At 30.9% G+C, this 22,361-nt stretch overlaps 1 protein-coding gene across 1 annotated transcript; it reads right to left on the bottom strand.

Annotated features, from left to right (window-relative positions):
- Positions 1-250: 250 nt before the first annotated feature.
- Positions 251-2,215, bottom strand: LOC139877312 (cytochrome P450 76A1-like). The gene is made up of 2 exons (XM_071864721.1): positions 1,268-2,215; positions 251-926 (listed from the first exon to the last, which is right to left on the bottom strand). The coding sequence occupies exons 1-2, from the start codon at positions 2,162-2,164 to the stop codon at positions 309-311; spliced, it is 1,515 nt and encodes a 504-aa protein (XP_071720822.1). The 5' UTR covers positions 2,165-2,215; the 3' UTR covers positions 251-308.
- Positions 2,216-22,361: the final 20,146 nt, after the last annotated feature.

The raw sequence follows: 22,361 nt of genomic DNA, 5'->3' as shown, positions 1-22,361 counted from the left end.
CAAATTCATTTAGAATTCACAATAATTGACTTTCTAGTTTGACTATAGAAAGTCAAATTAATACGCTTGCATTGCTAAAACTTAGAATTGAGAATACATTTATTATTATCTACCTCGTAGCAACTTCCAACTGTAGTAGGAGGATGAAGTTTTTACTAGTAATAAAAAAAAATGATTTTGTCGGGTAGATTAAGTTAAGATCTTTATATCAATCAATGAATCAAACAGAACAGAACAAATATCCATTGAAACTTAAACGTATCTTATTGATTGATAGGTGCAAATTAAAACGTTACATTACGTTAACATTAGACATACGATTTGTTGTTCGTTTTCTTTGGTATTGCTTTCAGTGGAACGCGTTTCCTTACAGCAATCCCGATTACATCGTCCATGTCCATCGTCTCTGCTTTCACATGGCTCTCAAGTTCCCAATCAAACTCGTGCAACAACGAACCCAAAACAAGGTGCAACATACAATGTGCTAGTGGTATCCCTACACACATTCTTCGCCCAGCACCAAAAGGAATATAGTGTTGATCTCTGTAGTCAACTTTTAAGCCCATGAACCTCTCGGGTTCAAACGAGTTTGGACTCTCCCAACACTCGGGATCTCTTCCTATAGCCCATGCATTAACGAACACTTGAGTGTCCTTCGGTATATGATAACCCATAAAATTGGTATCGTGGCTCGCCTTTCGTGGGATCAAAAACGGGACAGGAGCATGTAAACGTAAAGTTTCTTTTATGACTGCTTGAAGAAAGGGAAGATTATCAATTGCACTTTCTTCGATCTTCTGATTCGATCCAATGACCAATGCGAGCTCGTCTTTGACACGGGTCATTTTCGTAGGGTTTCGTAATAACTCCGTCAGGGCCCACTCAATGGTGCTACTCGTTGTTTCAGAACCGGCAATAAATATCTCCTACATATATAGTTCAAAAACAATAAATTACAAGTAAACATGGTGAATTGTCATATCAGTAATGATTTATCAACCTACCATTTCAACCTACCTTTCAGCCTACCTATCTAGGATCATTACATGTGTATTCTATTAATTCTATCTGCAATCCATAAATATACATGTCATGATCCTAGATAGTTACGTTGATATATACATACTATTATAACATATAATAAAGCAAACTGTATCATAAAGCCAAATGAACAGTACTCATATGCTAACATCATCTATTTCGTCTTATTTATCTCTTGTTTATTTAAAAAAAAAATAATAATTTAAGTGTACAAGAAAAGACTTACTAAAATGAAAACAGTTATGTCCTTTATAGACATCTTTTCGGGCTCATCTAATAACACGTCCAAAAAGTCCTTCGTCCTCACGCCGGCGCGTAGGTTTGTCTCGTGTGCCCGTTTTTCTACCCTCTCGTTCACCCATCCCGTTGCTATTTTTAATGCATTTCCAGCATCCCGATCCGTTTTTCTTCTCAAACCTTGCAAGTCAAACCACTTTAGCCACGGATAAAAATCCGATATATTTGGATGTCCAACCCATTCTAAAAACCCTGACATCGCCTTAAAAAAATCGGACCCCATTTCAGAATCCGGATTCGCTAAGTCACGTGACAGCATCACATTCCCTAGCAAGTTAAACGATGCTAGGAAAATGAATTTCGCCACATTAACCCCATTGCCACTTTTAACCAAAGCAGCAGCTTCTTTTTCGATCCAAGTCAACATGTCGTCAACACACCGTCTTCTGACACCTTCAGACTCATTAATCCTTTTAGCCACCATCATTTCGACCGTACAAATCTTCCTTAACACTCTCCAGTATGTACCGTACGGAGCGAGTGCTAAAGAAGATTTGTCATAATCATGAGACTTAGTAGTCTCAGGTACCGTACGGTCAAGAAACGTTGAATCATGGTTCTTGAAAAACTCAGTAGCGACCTTAGCGTTCAAGATCGCCACTGTGTTTACTGAACCAATCTTTAACCGAACAATTGGGCCGTACTCATGGGCTAGCCCCGCCACGGTCCTATGTGGCATGCTACCGAGATTGAAAAGGTTACCGAACACGGGCCATCCTGGTGGAGCTGGTGGTTGCCTTTTTACTTCCTTTTTTTGGCGGTTGATGATCAAAAAGATAAGAGTAGTGATCGGAACAACTAGACCAAGTGTCCAATAAATCTCCATTAATATAATATATTGTAGCTAACTTTTGGATGTATATATATGTGATGTATAGTTAGATAGATAGAAAGATAGATAGAGAGAATGAACAAAATTAGTGATTATATATAGATAGAGAGGAACCATGGGTCATTTGTAAAGAATTGAAACCACAAACATAGGCGAAACTAGCATTTTTTTCACCGGGGGCAAAAAAATTTTTTTTTACCGTAGCAATTTTTTTGGACAAAATTTGAAGATTTTGGGACAAAAGTTGGAGATTTTGGGGCAAAATTTGAAGATTTTGGGGCAAAAGTTGGAGAATTTGGGGCAAAATTTGAAGGTTTTGGGGCAAAATATGTAGGTTTGGGGGCAAAAAAAAAATCCACCGGGGGCAAAGTCGAAAAACCCAAAATTTTTACACTGAAAAAAAAAATCCACCGGGGGCGCCCGCCCCCTGCCCCATACCATCTTCGCCCCTGACCACAAATAAGTTTATTAGTGTTCGCTCACTTCTTGTTTTAATTTTTAATACCTAATTAGTACTAATTATTAATATTAATTAATTTTAATATAGTCACTTATAATCACTTCGTTCCATTTTAAAAACAATGTTACTATTAGGTGTGGAGACCGTTTATATTATTGCAATCCTAAGTTAATTAATTAGGGAAAATATTAGCTGCATGTTTTTGTATAGCCCCCTCACAACATATCCGTTGGATGTGTGAAGGATATCAAAACAAAAGGAGAAGTTCGGATACAGCTAGAGGCGCGATGCGGCCCTTCTTGACACGACGCGGCCTACGTTGTAACAACCCTGATTTTTCCGTTACTTTCGTTAACCTTCCGTTAGTTTATTTAACGGCGATTATTTAACTTTTATGTGTTTACGTGTATTAAATGCGTACTTGATCTTCGGAGGGTTTTAATAATTAATATGGGTGGATATTAATTCAAATAAATATTTCGGATAATGAATTACGATAAAAACGATACGATTTTGATCATAGCTTTTTGAGCAACGAAACGCTCGGGTTTATTTTAATAATTAATTTTATTAATTATTAACTTTTTAAAATATTTAATTTATTGGGTTTTTCATAAATTAGACAATTGGTTGCGTTTAACGATCGGGTTAGCGTTCCGGGCCTTCGGTACGACTAAACAGCACTTAAAACGGACCACGATTACACGGGATTGCAAAACGAGAGCCGGGAACCCCATGAGGGCCCCATTCGGCCGAACCCCCCTCCCCTCCCCCCTTATATTTTAATTTTTGTTAATTGTTGAGGGACTTATGTGTATTTATTTATATTAGGGCTTAATATATACTTAGTAATACCCTAACTGCACAAATCATTCCCCATTTATTTTTTTTGGTCGATTCCTCCTTCTCCCTCCCTCTTGGCCGTCGCCATTCTCACACACACACACACACTCAAACTCAATTTTTGATTAAACCTCAAGAACAAAAGTTGCAATTCGCGTTGTCCTCTACGTATTGGTGTGCTTTGATTGTTGATCTAAGGTATATTTAGCTAAACCCTAATTCTTAAAATCTGAATTTTATTAGAGTTTCATAGTTATGTTGTCAATTGCTCAAGTCTATACGCGTACGTGTTAATTGTAATCGTTATTTTGATTGTTTGATGCGCTAGGGTTTAAAAACGAATTTGTATTTGTTTGATCAGAAAAAATAAATTTTTTAAATGTTAATTATTATGTTATAATCAGATTCCTTGCGAAAAACTATTGAGTTTAGGCTTTGGGTTCGCTTGATTTCGTTTCCATATGATTAAGTTATGTCGATTTTGAATTATCGTTGTGTTTTTGTTGCTTGATCAGAAAACTGGTATTTATAGAAAATGAATTGACATGTGATACTTATACCACCAGAAAGATAAGTTAAAAACACTCAAGTTAGACTAGGATATCATGTCGTTTGCTTATGTATAGCCCGAGATATGCTAGAATTAGTGTAAAAGTAGTTTTATACGCACTTGCATGAAAATAACCTTGTATGATAAAATGTGTTAACTTCTGTGATTAAAGCTTTGCATATTTTAAAAGTAGACAAAATTACTTCATCTTTCATGTAGATATCATAGGTTAATTGTATGTAGATCTTCGGATAATCGTATGCGAATGTGACTAACTAAATGGGAATCGAATCTGTAAATTGAAAACGGTTTTGTACTCTGTGGATTTTGTATATTGATTGAGCATGTATGCTTCTGTAAAATGAAACTTAACATAATATGTGACTTATTGTTAGTTTATGTCAATCTCTGAAACCTTATGCATTGGGCACAATAGAGCCATACTTTATGTGAATTCTGATTTGAGCTGAAAACTGAATGTTCAACTTGCACGAATAAACTGTACCAATTGGCTAAACAAAAGTTGCTAGATTTTTGATATGTGTTACTTTTATTTGTCCTTGAACTATGACCACTGGTCGTGTATCAATTTCATGTTTCTAACTCCGGTTATAGCCAAAATGAAATCAGTGCGCGGTCAGAAACTGACTTGGCAAACCCCAAATGTATCCCTTCTGATTCCTGACTTTTAACTATTGTATGAGTCCCTGGACAGACTTTTTGGAATCGATTTTTAGTATTTTTATGATCTGGAGTTTGTCATATTTACTTGAATTTTGTCCTATGAGATAATGTGCTAAGTATGCTACGTGTTCATAAATTTTGTGCATGACTATAAACTGAAATTGTGAATATGATCATTCATGACCTAAAACGTATTGTTTGACTTAGGTTTGACTTATTGATCAATACTTGACATGAACCTACTGATGTTGACTTTAGTTGACTACTTTGACCAAGTTCGACTTTCGGTTTGACTTCGGTTGACTTTGTTTGACTTGCATGATATAGTTAACTTTTACTTTGAAACACGTCGAGTCGAGCAATAAGACAACGTACACTATGAAACCACACTTGTTTAAGATACATATATTGACCAACCTACATACGTATACTTAGGTTGCATTACTCGGCTATAAACTGTACAAGTTATTTGTTCACTTTTCATTCCGAGCTTATTCAAAGGTGAGTCTACAGTCCTGCTTTTTACATGTTTTCAGGGATGAGAATACACGCTGTTATATTTACATTTTCAAATACTTTTATATTGACATGAGTACTACACATATGCATACTAAGCTTGTACACAAAGCCTCTAGCTTGAATACTTTTAATACCATCGGTGTAAGCACAATTTAGATGGACGGATCCGTTAGGTTGACAACCTCACCCACTATAAAAGCAGTGGTGCATTTATTTTGAACATTAGATACACTCGTACAGGTGTATAACATTTTAGGAGGTAAAGGCGGGTATATGTGACGACCCGGAAATTTTCGACCAAATTTAAACTTAATCGTTGAATGTTTCCGACACAATAAGCAAAGTCTGTAATGTTGAATCTCAAAACTTTTGAACTGTTTTCTTACATTCATTAAACCCCGACTGTTCACGACGATTCACGAACCACTATTTGTAATTAAATATATATATATATATATATATATATATATATATATATATATATATATATATATATATATATATATATATATATATATATATATTTGAATATAAGAATATAAAATAATAATTTGAAATATAATTTAAATTATATATATGGTTGTTATTAAAGTTATTATTAGTAATATCATTATAAAGTATTATTTGTATTATTATTATCTTTATGTCAAATTATTATTATTATTACGTTTGTCATTATTTTTATTTTGATATTATTATTAATGTTATTATTATTATTACTATTATTATTATTAGTTTAGATTATTATAATATAATTATAATTATTAATTATTAACTTTATTATCATTATTACTTCTATTATTATTACTAATAGTTTCATTATTATTAATAAAATTAATATGAAATACTAATGTTTATATAATTAATATTAATTTGCTTCTTTATATAATTAATACACAACTAAATATATATACATATATAATGATATGTAAGGATACAAATGCAGATATATACGTAATTACATATGCAGTTACGAAACCTAAGTGTATATATATATATATATATATATATATATATATATATATATATATATATATATATATATATATATATATATATATATATAAATATAAATACAGAATATATATAAATAAATCCAAATCTGTTTTGCATCACAATCATACTGTGATGACCCGGGAGTTTCCGACCAAATTTAAACTTGATCTTTATATGTTTCCGATACGATAAGCAAAATCTGTAATGTTGAGTCTCCAAAACTTGTGAACTATTTTCATGAAGTCATTTAATCTCTGACTGTGGTCGAAGATTCACGAACAATTGTTTATATATATATATATATATATATATATATATATATATATATATATATATATATATATATATATATATATATATATATATATATATATATGCACATGATTTCTATACTTAACTAATATTATATGAAATATATAAGTATTAAATAATCAATATGTGATATTATGTATAAACAATGTTATTAAATATTACATACTTAATAATATGTAAAAGCAATATATTAAATTACTAAAGGATAAAAATATAATTTTCATATTTATAATATTAGTAGTTTCATTAAAATAAATATTTATATTAATATCAGTATTAATAGTATTATTAATATTACTATATAGATATGAAATTTGATACAATAAAATTCTTATAATTATTACTAATATTAGTGTTACCATTTTTAATAAAATTATTATTATACATAATGATAAATTATGAATTTTGTCATTTTAAATTTCATTATTATTATTAAAACTAATAGTTAACATTAATAATTGTATAATTAATATTATTATTATTATATTTCTTTATATATTTAATATACAAATATATATATAGTTATACAAATAAAGATATATGTAATATATGTAAATATATATATACAGAAGCAAATTACAGTTACATATATATATGGATAAATATGTGTATACAGTTATGTAAATAAATAAATACGGTATATATACATATATAAACATGGTATATACATATATAGATACAGAGAAATTGCATATTTAGTTCGTTTTCAATACTCTATGTAATTTGTTTCTGTCTCTAAAGATATGTACTAATGATTCTAATATCAGTAATATCCAAAAATCGTTAACCATCACATTCAACCGTTTGAATTTTTTTTTTCTTCTTTCTGTCCTTTATGTCCGTGTGAGTAAAGGGCGACCTCAATTGTCAATACAAAACAAACAACGATCATATCATATGTACTACTTCAATTATTCAATTACAATCTCTATCTAATTCGATCTTTCCATTCTATACCACCATATCATCATGAGCACCGTCTTCATCAAGTTGCCACCTCCGTTGAACCAACACTAAACAGCTCACACAATCATAGAGCCATCTTACGGTCACCACTTTCAACCACCATAACCCTCGCCACCATCTTCTCCATGTTAATTCATCAACAAACCCTTTTGGTATGTTTTTGTTGCGTTTGCAGCACCATCAAATAACCACCATCATCTTACACCTCTTCTTGTTACATTTACAAACCCACGAATTTGAAACCGTATACCATCATCGAACACCACCCCAAAACACATTTGTTTTCTATTTTGCAGCCGTACGCAACACAATTTAAACCACCACCGGTTATCACACAACACAACCATCGACTGTCATGTGACTCTCTATTTCAAACTCGTAAAACAACCACCACCCTTGATCACTATTAAAACCCCATCAACTAGTCACCTCTATTGTTGTTATTGTTCACGAAAGAAAACGAAACCCAAATGTCTTTCTGTTGGAAACCAAACGAAGAAACGCCATATCCTTCTCTGTATACACAAACAATAATTAAATCGATTAGGCTATTTACTATAAAGAATGATGAGTGGAAGTGCATGATGGTTTTAAAGATGAGATATAAATAATGAAAACTGTGTGATATTTTGTTTCTCTTATGCTTCGTATTATACCAAATTCTTGGTGATATGATCGACATATCCAAGTGGGTAGGGAAGGAGAAACACTTTCTTTATTTGAGGGGCCAATTCAACTTCTAGGATTTGGAAATAGATGTTTAACGTGGCTGCTATGATTAGAACGAACCCCACTGAATTTATTTATTGAAGGTATTATATGAATTTAAGTTTAGAGTGTCGGCATTATTTTTCCCTATTATAATTCTAAACTTGACAGCCACATATCTCTCTTATTGCTGGGCCAGATTTTGATTTAATTGGTATTGGAATGGAAAAGTTGGGTCGATGATTTTCCTGTTGGGCCGATAATTTTTGCTGTTGGGCCGATAATGTTCCGTTGGGCTGAGATTCTTTTCTGTTGGACTGAGGTTTATCTTGCTGTGAGTCGTGATCTTAATATATTTTTTTTATTTATGAGATGTATGATATCAGGATAATGATAGATAGATGATAATAATATATGATGATGATGAATGTCGAGTGATGTTAGTGATGATTACGTTGATGAAGAAACAAAAGAGAAAATGTTAATGATAGAAGTTAGGATAATGATAATCATGAAATGGGTGGGATGATGATTAAGTTGATGAAGTTACGGGTATAATGTCATTATGGTATTGACAATGAAAACCGATGTGTTAGTTGATGAGTGGTAACGAGTTGAGGATGAAACTCTTGAATGAAATGATGATGTTAAAAATGATTATGATCATGATTATGGTTATGATTATAATTATAATTATTTTAGATTGATGATGATGAGTGGAAATTATTTGATGATGATAGACGATGGATAAGTTAATTAGATAATGATGATTTGGCTTAAGAAGTTAAATAGATGATGAAGAAGAAAAAGACAGTAGTACATAGGTTAAAAGGATGTAATCGAAGAATTTAATCAGGAAAGCTGGGGCAGAGGAATGGTTTAGGTTGTTATCGGGTTAGCGGGATGTCACGGGTTTAAACCCGAACTTGGGCATTAGCTCTAAAGGCTACTTCTTGGAGGTAGTTTACTTATTACTCATTTTTAGTATCATTATTATAATTATTATCATTTTTAAAGTATGTAGTATTATTATTAAAACTAAATTTTTATATAAAAATTATCATTTTTTATTATTAGAACTATTATTATTATTATTATTAGAATTATCATTATTATTATCATTATTATTTTTATTATCATTTATATTATTTCTAACACTAATATTATTATTCTTATCATTATTTTTGTTAGTAATATTAATTATTAATACATCAAATAAAGATTTCTTTATAAAAATATATTATTTACACAAAACATAACTATATTAAAATGTTTGTAATAAATATTAATTATCTATTTATTGTATATAAAAATAAATATAGTTAAATTAGTTATTAATGAAACGTACAAGTTACTAAGATAAAAATTAATAATAAATACCTAAATTTGTTCGAATTCCATTATATGTGTTAATATACATATAAATGATATAGGTTCGTGAATCCGAGGCCAACCCTATACTTGTTCAATATCGTTCTATGTATTTTTACTACAAAATACATTAGGTGAGTTCATTTGTTCCTTTTTTACTCATTACATTTTTGGGCTGAGAATACATGCAATGTTTAAATAACTGTTTTTGCAATATTTATATGCGTGAGTTCATTTGCTCCCTTTTACTCTTTACATTTTTGGGACTGAGAATACATGCGCTGTTTTATAACTGCTTTATTAAATGCTTTTGAAATATATTTTGAACTGCGAATACATGAAATGCTTTTATAAATGTTTGACGAGATAGACACAAGCAAAACATTCCTCGAATGAATTATTATGCAGACGAAAGTTCTGTGGATTATTATTGAATTATGTGGACATGATAATTGCCACCATTGAATTATGTGGACATGATAATTGCCACCATTGAATTATGTGGACATAATAATTGCCACCAATTGATATGAATGTTATGTATCGAGAGAATGATTTTTATACACAGGTTATATGTATTATATTTTGTGCACGAGATATGTGTACGGTTACTAAGATTTATAAAAAATGATTTCATACACGAGAAAGGTGTACTGTATTTAAAAGATATCGCATGTACATTACAGGTGGGTATAGGATTCGGGCTCATTTGTACCATGCAACATTTAAATCTTGTAGTCTATCAAAATGATGAATTTTATTGTTTTATGATAAACTTATGAACTCACCAACCTTTTGGTTGACACTTTAAAGCATGTTTATTCTCAGGTATGAAAGAAATCTTCCGCTGTGCATTTGCTCATTTTCAAGATATTACTTGGAGTCATTCATGACATACTTCAAAAGACGTTGCATTCGAGTCATTGAGTTCATCAAGATTATTATTTAGTCAATTATAGTTAGATATATTATGAAATGGTATGCATGTCATTAACTTTTGATGGAATGAAAGATTGTCTTTTCCAAAAACGAATGCAATGTTTGTAAAATGTATCATATAGAGGTCAAGTACCTCGCGATGTAATCAACTGTTGTGAATCGTTTATAGTCGATATGGACTTCGTCCGGATGGATTAGGATGGGTCTCTACAGTTGGTATCAAAGCGGTGGTCTTAGCGAACTAGGTCTTGCATTAATGTGTCTAACTGATAGTCATTAGGATGCATTAGTGAGTCTGGACTTCGACCGTGTCTGCATGTCAAAAGTTTGCTTATCATTTTGTCGGAAATCATCTGCTTATCATCCTTAGGAAATTTCCTACTCATTATTCTTAGTCTAGACACGTTTTACTGCATTGACTGCATGAATAGTGTATAGGAAAAATTCATATCTTAGCGTATCTGTTACTGCAGACTTTGCCTGATATCTCTCGTAAATTTCTCTGTAATTTAAGGGATCCTGTTATTAAATATATATCTATGCATATTATGCATTGAGAATACATCCAACTATCAATTGCTGTCACTAAACTCTTCACACCAAAAATCTTTTCTGTGATCGCATAAGATGGCCTCTACGAATCAACCACGTTCCTCTGACTCCGAAGACAGCGTGACAGGAGCACACCAACCAATCAACTACCGTGATTACTGAATAAAATGGGGGTGGGTTCGCGACTTACTCACCCGATGGAGAAGGGAAGAAGGTACTCCATATCATGAACCGAATCTACCACCTAACCTTGGAGTACTTGACCCGCCCACCGGCGAACCCGTTCGCAACACCGTTTATACCCTTTTTGCCAGAATTTTTCGTCTTGAGACTACCATTAATGGAACTAGAGAAGATATTCGATCTCTACCTCACACTGATAACCAACCAGGGTTAGTAGAAGAAGTTAAAGAACTCCGAGCTCGAGTGTTAACTTTAGAGAGCACGGTACACAATTTGCAAGCACCAGCAGTATCACCAACACCAGTAATATCACCAACCTTAGCACCAACAGCACTAGTACCACCAACAACAACATCCGCATCACCAACTTCAACATCTCATTCTGTACCTCGAGTATAATCATCATTCTACATGACGTTCTACATCATTTATCTTCATTCGACATAGCGATTATGTAATCTCTAATGTTTTAGAGATTATATATTCTTGTTCTAACGGTAAATCAAATGAGTTTAATATCATATTGACTCATTAAATTCATGATTACATCTGAAGAAAATAAATAGGTATAGATATTTTTTTCATAAAGATTGTGATTAAAAATCCTTTTGTACAAACTGTTAATGGCGAAAATTTTTTAACGGGTAGGTAATACCCGAGGAATATTCAGATTTCATATTAATAAGTTACACTATACATTCTTCGAAGCTGATTCAACAGTCGTTTACTATCCTACTTACATCCACCGGTCTACAAATCTGTTCACCATAGAATAACCATATTCATCCAATTTCATATTGGGATTTTAATTTATCAGAATCCAACAAGTGGCATAATGAAGAAAACATTTGACAAAATAAAATTTGTTAGAAACAAACAAATTAATTATGAGAAATTTTGTTAAGAATTCACGCTAACTGTTCCTAACTAATTGTTCCTAGTTAACTGATTACATTTTATTTAACGCAATTTAATTATCGCAATTTACATTCTCGCAATTTTATTTATCGTCATTTAATTTCTGTTATTTACTTTACGCACTTTATTTATCGTCATTTAATTTCTGTATTTATTTTACGCACTTTAAATATCGGGACACGTATACAAGGTTTTGACATATCATATCGACGCATATATATATATATATATATTATTTGGAATAACCATAGACACTCTATATGCAGTAATGATTGAGTTCTCTATACACGGTTGAGGTTGATTCTATAATAATATATATACTTTGAGTTGTGATCGAGTCTGAGACATGTACACGGGTCACGATACGTATTAATTAATTCGAATATTATATATTAAACTATATATGAATTATTGGACTGTCAACGGTGGACTATCGACTGTGGACTAATAACATTGGACAATTAAAATGAATTAAAATATTGAATATAACATATGAAACTAAACTTTTCTTCAAGTTTGCCACTTGATTTCATCTCAAACCTCATTTGTATCTTGACGATTACGATCCACGTTCAAACCTTTCATGATTCTTGAAAACATCTAAAACGAGAGGATGAACCAACCGCACTTCATCTACGGGAGAAAAGATTGATGCATTTAGTTATGCATATGAAAAACTCTCGGAAACTGAGTAAACGTTTAACACGTAGTTGTGCTAATTCCTTTAGTGTTATTATTACCCAAAATAACTTGGTAATTCCTTTCAAAATAGCAAATTTTGTCACAGCTCCAGTAAATTAACTTCGACTTTTCGTTCGAAACAACCTTATTATCACCTTGATTTATATGTATGCTCTTTTATTGTTACCGGGGAACCTTTTATATTCCACCATATTACCGTCAGCGTTTAATCATCTAAAAACACAATTTTCTTGAAATCACCTCGGATCGATAACCAATGATTCAGATATGGTAGTAGTAAATGTAGAGGAATCAGCAATCAGTACTTTGAAAACTCACAGCATATCTACATCAACAGTTATATGTATAACATTTATCTTATAGAATAATGACCTTCCATTCTGAAATTTTGAAAAGCACCCAGTCTACAAATCAATACTCTGAATATTGAAAAAGCTGAATGAAGCAGCAGAAACCGTAGACAACTGTAAACGATCTTAACAGCCAGAAGTTTGATAATAAAGAATAGTATGTTGGAAAAGCTCAAAAAAGTTGGAATTGGAAAACGGATTGAGCTAACAATGAAGGAGACCAAGGACAAATACAAGGACCAAACCCTATATTCAAAGAATCCAGGTATTCTGGATCCGATGAAATCTTTAGAGAATATCCTGCTCCGAAGTCATGTTAAAATCTTGCGGAAAACCTTTTTTCTTATCAACTTTCGAACTTAGAAATTCCAAAATATCATCATAAATATCTTCGATACTTCTGAAGATATTTTTGTAAATATTCTCGTCCGAAATTATATACCTCTTCGTTCTATCTGTATTACATCATATTGAAAACTGTTTTAGTTTTCAATATTCTGTAACATCTAAGTATAAATTATGAATGAATTCTAGAGAAGTGTTGGGAATTGAAGCATGAGTTAGTATAATATAATGACCCTTGATCAACGTGATTATATTACAATAAGTCATGCTGAGTTTCTAATGGAACGTGATGATTCACAGAACATATCGTCATCACGTGCCATGTTACATAACTCTTTCATTCAAATTAACTTCTGAACATATCAAGAAAATATATTCTTGATAGTTCTATTCCCAGTGATTCAGGTAATTTGACAAACCAAATCGTGCGATTACGTTCTTTCTTGTTTAGAACATTAAGTTCATTCGAAGCTCCATACTTACGAATGTTACTCGCTTTACTAGAGGTCGAGAAGAGAATAAAAAAGGCAAAGAGCTCCAAAATATAAGAGAAAATATATAGCCCAATAACAACGCATAAATTACAAACCATGGATATTAATACGAATAGCAATATAAAGACACGGTATAATTAAGAATAGTATCACCCCAAGGTAATAGTAGAAGTAAACAGATTCTTCTGATGGAAGATTGAAAAGAAGGATGACAAAAATAATAATTAGGAAAATATTAGGGATTAGAACTGGACTAAGCATTTTCAAAATCTTTTGGATGTATGAACTAAGAAAGAAAGTATAGGAATGGTGAGAATAATGAAACGGAAGAGTTTAATTTATAATGGAAATATCAGACAGAGTAGTCGAGGCAGATCACCATATTTAATTCTAGAGATCTAAATTTTCTTATTCGCCGAAGAATTAAATCTGCTAGATTTCAAAAATTTTCTTTAAATCCCTTGAATTCCAGAATTCAACCATGATTAGTCAAAAATTATGTTGAAACTGGTCATTTTCATTTCACTATTTAATGATAGCTTCACTTGTACGCTTCACAAAATCAAATCGTTTTATCTATATTATTCTATAATGATAAAACTCTATTTATCAACTCATATTCGTCAGGAAAACATTCTTATTGTTAACCATGACCATCCCACTCAAATTTCGGGACGAAATTTCTTTAACGGGTAGGTACTGTGATGACCCGGGAGTTTCCGACCAAATTTAAACTTGATCTTTATATGTTTCCGATACGATAAGTAAAATCTGTAATGTTGAGTCTCCAAAACTTGTGAACTATTTTCATGAAGTCATTTAATCTCTGACTGTGGTCGACGATTCACGAACAATTGTTTGTATATATATATATATATATATATATATATATATATATATATATATATATATATATATATATATATGCACATGATTTCTATACCTAACTAATATTATATGAAATATATAAGTATTAAATAATCAATATGTGATATTATGTATAAACAATGTTATTAAATATTACATACTTAATAATATGTAAAAGCAATATATTAAATTACTAAAGGATAAAAATATAATTCTCATATTTATAATATTAGTAGTTTCATTAAAATAAATATTTATATTAATATTAGTATTAATAGTATTATTAATATTACTATATAGATATGAAATTTGATACAATAAAATTCTTATAATTATTACTAATATTAGTGTTACCATTATTAATAAAATTATTATTATACATAATGATAAATTATGAATTTTGTCATTTTAAATTTCATTATTATTATTATTAAAACTAATAGTTAACATTAATAATTGTATAATTAATATTATTATTATTATTATGTTTCTTTATATATTTAATATACAAATATATATATAGTTATACAAATAAAGATATATGTAATATAGGTATATATATATATATATATATATATATATATATATATATATATATATATATATATATATATATTTACCTATATTACATATATCTTTATTTGTATAACTATATATATATTTGTATAACTATATATATATATACAGAAGCAAATTACAGTTACATATATATATGGAGAAATATGTGTATACAGTTATGTAAATAAATAAATATGGTATATATACATATATAAACATGGTATATACATATATAGATACAGAGAAATTGCATATTTAGTTCATTTTCAATACTCTATGTAATTTGTTTCTGTCTCTAAAGATATGTACTAATGATTCTAATATCAGTAATATCCAAAAATCGTTAACCATCACATTCAACCTTTTGAATTTTTTTTCTTCTTTCTGTCCTTTATGTTCGTGTGAGTAAAGGGAGACCTCAATTGTCAATACAAAACAAACAACGATCATATCATATGTACTACTTCAATTATTCAATTACAATCTCTATCTAATTCGATCTTTCCATTCTATACCACCACATCATCATGAGCACCATCTTCATCAAGTTGCCACCTCCGTTGAACCAACACTAAACGGCTCACACAATCATAGAGCCATCTTACAGTCACCACTTTCAACCACCATAACCCTCGCCACCATCTTCTCCATGTTAATTCATCAACAAACCCTTTTGGTATGTTTTTGTTGCGTTTGCAGCACCATCAAATAACCACCATCATCTTACACCTCTTCTTGTTACATTTACAAACCCACGAATTCGAAACCGTATGCCATTATCGAACACCACCCCAAAACACATTTGTTTTCTATTTTGCAGCCGTACGCAACACAATTTAAACCACCACCGGTTATCACACAACACCACCATCGACTGTCATGTGACTTTCTATTTCAAACTCGTAAAACAACCACCACCCTTGATCACTATTAAAACCCCATCAACTAGTCACCTCTATTGTTGTTATTGTTCGCGAAAGAAAATGAAATCCAAATGTCTTTCTGTTGGAAACCAAACGAAGAAACAATAATTAAATCGATTAGGCTATTTACTATAAAGAATGATGAGTGGAAGTGCATGATGTTTTTAAAGATGAGATATAAATAATGAAAACTGTGTGATATTTTGTTTCTCTTATGCTTCGTATTATACCAAATTCTTGGTGATATGATCGACATATCCAAGTGGGTAGGGAAGGAGAAACACTTTCTTTATTTGAGGGGCCAATTCGACTTCTAGGATTTAGAAATAGATGTTTAACGTGGCTGCTATGATTAGAACGAACCCCACTGAATTTATTTATTGAAGGTATTATATGATTTTAAGATTAGAGTGTCGGCATTATTTTTCCCTATTATAATTCTAAACTTGACAGCCACATATCTCTCTTGTTGCTGGGCCAGATTTCGATTTAATTGGTATTGGAATGGAAAAGTTGGGCCGATGATTTTCCTGTTGGGCCGATAATTTTTCCTGTTGGGCCGATAATGTTCCGTTGGGCTGAGATTCTTTTCTGTTGGACTGAGGTTTATCTTGCTGTGAGTCGTGATCTTAATATATTTTTTTTATTTATGAGATGTATGATATCAGGATAATGATAGATAGATGATAATAATATAAGATGATGATGAATGTCGAGTGATGTTAGTGATGATTACGTTGATGAAGAAACAAAAGAGAAAATGTTAATGATAGAAGTTAGGATAATGATAATCATGAAATGGGTGGGATGATGATTAAGTTGATGAAGTTACGGGTATAATGTCATTATGGTATTGACAATGAAAACCGATGTGTTAGTTGATGAGTGGTAACGAGTTGAGGATGAAACTCTTGAATGAAATGATGATGTTAAAAATGATTATGATCATGATTATGGTTATGATTATAATTATAATTATTTTAGATTGATGATGATGAGTGGAAATTATTTGATGATGATAGACGATGGATAAGTTAATTAGATAATGATGATTTGGCTTAAGAAGTTAAATAGATGATGAAGAAGAAAAAGACAGTAGTACATAGGTTAAAAGGATGTAATCGAAGAATTTAATCAGGAAAGCTGGGGCAGAGGAATGGTTTAGGTTGTTATCAGGTTAGCGGGATGTCACGGGTTTAAACCCGGACTTGGGCATTAGCTCTAAAGGCTACTTCTTGGAGGTAGTTTACTTATTACTCATTTTTAGTATCATTATTATTATTATTATCATTTTTAAAGTATGTAGTATTATTATTAAAACTAAATTTTTATATAAAAATTATCATTTTTTATTATTAGAACTATCATTATTATTATTATTAGAATTATCATTATTATTATCATTATTATTTTTATTATCATTTCTATTATTTCTAACACTAATATTATTATTCTTATCATTATTTTTGTTAGTAATATTAATTATTAATACATCAAATAAAGATTTCTATATAAAAATATATTATTTACACAAAACATAACTATATTAAAATGTTTGTAATAAATATTAATTATCTATTTATTGTATATAAAAATAAATATAGTTAAATTAGTTATTAATGAAACGTACAAGTTACTAAGATAAAAATTAATAATAAATACCTAAATTTGTTCGAATTCCATTATATGTGTTAATATACATATAAATGATATAGGTTCGTGAATCCGAGGCCAACCCTATACTTGTTCAATATCGTTCTATGTATTTTTACTACAAAATACATTAGGTGAGTTCATTTGTTCCTTTTTTACTCATTACATTTTTGGGCTGAGAATACATGCAATGTTTAAATAACTGTTTTTGCAATATTTATATGCGTGAGTTCATTTGCTCCCTTTTACTCTTTACATTTTTGGGACTGAGAATACATGCGCTGTTTTATAACTGCTTTATTAAATGCTTTTGAAATATATTTTGAACTGCGAATACATGAAATGCTTTTATAAATGTTTGACGAGATAGACACAAGCAAAACATTCCTCGAATGAATTATTATGCAGACGAAAGTTCTGTGGATTATTATTGAATTATGTGGACATGATAATTGCCACCATTGAATTATGTGGACATGATAATTGCCACCATTGAATTATGTGGACATAATAATTGCCACCAATTGATATGAATGTTATGTATCGAGAGAATGATTTTTATACACAGGTTATGTGTATTATATTTTGTGCACGAGATATGTGTACGGTTACTAAGATTTATGAAAAATGATTTCATACACGAGAAAGGTGTACTGTATTTAAAAGATATCGCATGTACATTACAGGTGGGTATAGGATTCGGGCCCATTTGTACCATGCAACATTTAAATCTTGTAGTCTATCAAAATAATGAATTTTATTGTTTTATGATAAACTTATGAACTCACCAACCTTTTGGTTGACACTTTAAAGCATTTTATTCTCAGGTATGAAAGAAATCTTCCGCTGTGCATTTGCTCATTTTCAAGATATTACTTGGAGTCATTCATGACATATTTCAAAAGACGTTGCATTCGAGTCATTGAGTTCATCAAGATTATTATTTAGTCAATTATAGTTAGATATATTATGAAATGGTATGCATGTCATTAACTTTCGATGGAATGAAATATTGTCTTTTCCAAAAATGAATGCAATGTTTGTAAAATGTATCATATAGAGGTCAAGTACCTCGTGATGTAATCAACTGTTGTGAATTGTTTATAGTCAATATGGACTTCGTCCGAATGGATTAGGATGAGTCTCTACACATACTGTATCAAATCTTGTTTATATCTCTAATCCAGTATAAGCATCGATTGAATTCATAGGTAGCATCCAAAATCAGTTGGACATAGCTATCTGCTTTTTTTTATTATTAATTTTAGTCATCTGATATAGATTTCTTGTACTTCTTGTCTGATTCTTGTTACACATACAAATCCCTTCACAGTACAAACAAATTGATTATATCAACTTTACTAAGCTTCAATTATACGAGTAGTAACATCATATAAGGCTATTCCCTCCTACATTTTGGTAAGAAAATGAGAAAAATAATAAGGAGCCAAAACCAATCTCTCTTCCTTTGATTCTTCTTAGTGAACAAACATTAACCACCACCTTCATAGTATATTTTTTGCTTCATCAACACTACAACAAACCACCTTGTGTTCGTTTATGATTAATCAATCACAACCTTCACCATGAACATAAAAGTTCATCGCCACCTCGTGACCACTCCATCTTAAAACCGTAGCACCTTCACCACCATCACTAGACCACGATCCATTTAACCATTCTCAAACCAGCATCATTTAATACTTCTGCTACTGTAAACTGACGCCACCATCATCTCATCATAATATATTTTTTTTATGTTTTAATCATCCTATGATCACCATTAACAAACCTGCTTATGTTTCTACTCCATCAACCCACGACAACTCCATAACCACCATCATTAACCTATCATTAACATGATTATATTTTTCTCGTTTTCTCGTTTCTTCTTGAATCAAAAACCCACCACTTGAGAACACCACCCATATTACCACCATGAACGATCTTCATCGCCCATCAAATGATGCCGTTCAAACTGCTGCAGTACCTGTGTTGTTTCCAAGTCCTAATACAACGTAAAAATGTAACAAGATGATGGGGGTACACGTGAAGGATAACAAAAGAGGGATGGCTTCTGTCATTTTTATAAAAGAAAGGTGTGGCCAACAACTAGTAAAAGTGCACAACTAAAACACTATCGATTTATTTTATTCAATAATAATTATAATAATCAATGATGACAGCTGCAATTTGATTACTTTTGTGGATGGCTTAATAATAAATTGAATTCACTTTTGACTTATGATAATGGAAATAAGGGTGGGTTTGGTTACAGTAGGAAAAGTACTAAAAATCGGGCAAGGATTTCATACATGGGGCATTGATAAGAATGAATATGTTGGATTGTGTTGGTTCATGGGACCGAAGTAGATGGCTACCATATTTTTTTTTTCTCTTCGGTGGAGATTCACGAAACAGGTCACAATTATTTTCTTTTAGACTTATTAATTTGGACTGCATATTGGGTCATTATGCTTAGTTTCTTGTATTGGGCCGAACAAAGATAGGTGATGGTGAAACGTAAATAATGGATAACGATGTTGGGGTGTTGATGATAAAAGTTATGATATTGATGATATATGTAAGGAGGATTATGATAATAATTAGATGAAGATTAGGATTATAATTATGATATTATGAAAGATGATATGTGTAAATGAGTGATGTTAGAAGAAACAGTTAAAAGAAATTCTTGAGCAAAATAATTCAAAAACAAAATGGTAGCTCGATGGTTAGTAGTGTGTTTGTTAAAGGAGGGGTCTCGAGTTTGAAACTAAGCATAGATGATTTAATTTTTTTTATAACGCTGGGCTGTTGGGGAAGCTTGAGCCTGTTGGACTATTCACATGTTAATAGAATCCATGGACTGTTAGTTGGGCCGAATTGTTGTTTATAATAATCAGTGGGCCTTAATCCAACTCAAGTTTCCTGTTGGGCCAAAAATCATACGGGTTATATGTAAAGGAAATCGAAAATACTTCAGAAGAAGCAGAAATGGACGAATGGTTTAGAAGGTATTTGTTAAGCTAATGGTCATGGGTTCGAGCCCGGACTGCGATATTATTCTTTTCTTTGTTGGAAGCTATTTTATTGAAGGTAGTATACTTTTTATTTTTATTACTATCATTATTTTTATTATCATTATTATTAATTTTATTAATATTATTATTAATTATATGAATGTTACTATTATTATTAATATTATCACTTTTATTATTACTGGTATCATTATTATAAAAACCATATTATTTTTAACATCAAAATTATTACTAATACTAATATTACTATTACAATGAAAATTAGTCATATTAAAATATACTTAACAAAACTATATTTATATCTTTATCTATTTATATATATAAAATAAATACATTTAATTAAGTTATTAATGAAACACATGATTAAGTAACAATTATAATTCACTAAAAATATATATATTTGTTCGATTAAAATTATATATATATATCTAATATAGGTTCGTGAATCCGAGGCCAAACCCCACATTTGTTAAATGACGTCATATGTATTTTTACTACAAAATACATTAGGTGAGTTTCATTTACCCTTTTTACTCTTTACGTTTTTGGGCTGAGAATACATGCAAATACTTTATTAACTGTTTTACAATATTTATATGCGTGAGTTTCATTTGCTCCCTTTTACTCATTACATTTTTGGGCTGAGAATACATGCAATGTTTTAATAACTGTTTTGCAATATTTATATGCCTGAGTTTCATTTACCTTTTTACCCTTTATATTTTTGGGCTGAGAATACATGCGCAATTTTTATAAATGTTTTACGAAATAGACACAAGTAATCGAAACTACATTATATGGTTGAATGATCGAAATCGAATATGCCCCTTTTAGTCTGGTAATCTAAGAATTAGGGAACAGACACCCTAATTGACGCGAATCCTAAAGATAGATCTATTGGGCCTAACGAACCCCATCCAAAGTATCGGATGCTTTAGTACTTCGAATTATTTTATATCATGTCCGAAGGGTTTCCTGGAATGATAGGGGATATTCTTATATGCATCTTGTTAATGTCGGTTACCAGGTGTTCAATCCATATGAATGATATTTTGTCTCTATGCATGGGACGTATATTTATGAGAAATGAAAATCTTGTGGTCTATTAAAATGATGAAAATGATTATTTATGTTAAACTAATGAACTCACCAACCTTTTGGTTGACACTTTAAAGCATGTTTATTCTCAGGTATGAAAGAAATCTTCCGCTGTGCATTTGCTCATTTTAAGGATATTACTTGGAGTCGTTCAAGGCA

Source organism: Rutidosis leptorrhynchoides, chromosome 11, assembly GCF_046630445.1.
Source record: "Rutidosis leptorrhynchoides isolate AG116_Rl617_1_P2 chromosome 11, CSIRO_AGI_Rlap_v1, whole genome shotgun sequence".
NCBI lineage: Eukaryota > Viridiplantae > Streptophyta > Magnoliopsida > Asterales > Asteraceae > Rutidosis > Rutidosis leptorrhynchoides.
This window is presented reverse-complemented; position numbering and strand designations above follow the sequence as displayed.

Excerpts from the sequence above, each read along its gene's own strand:
- LOC139877312 (XM_071864721.1), bottom strand. The coding sequence starts at position 2,164 with ATGGAGATTTATTGGACACTTGGTCTAGTTGTTCCGATCACTACTCTT. Across the intron at positions 927-1,267 it reads ACATAACTGTTTTCATTTTA|GAGATATTTATTGCCGGTTC; the intron begins GTAAGTCTTTTC and ends CTATATATGTAG.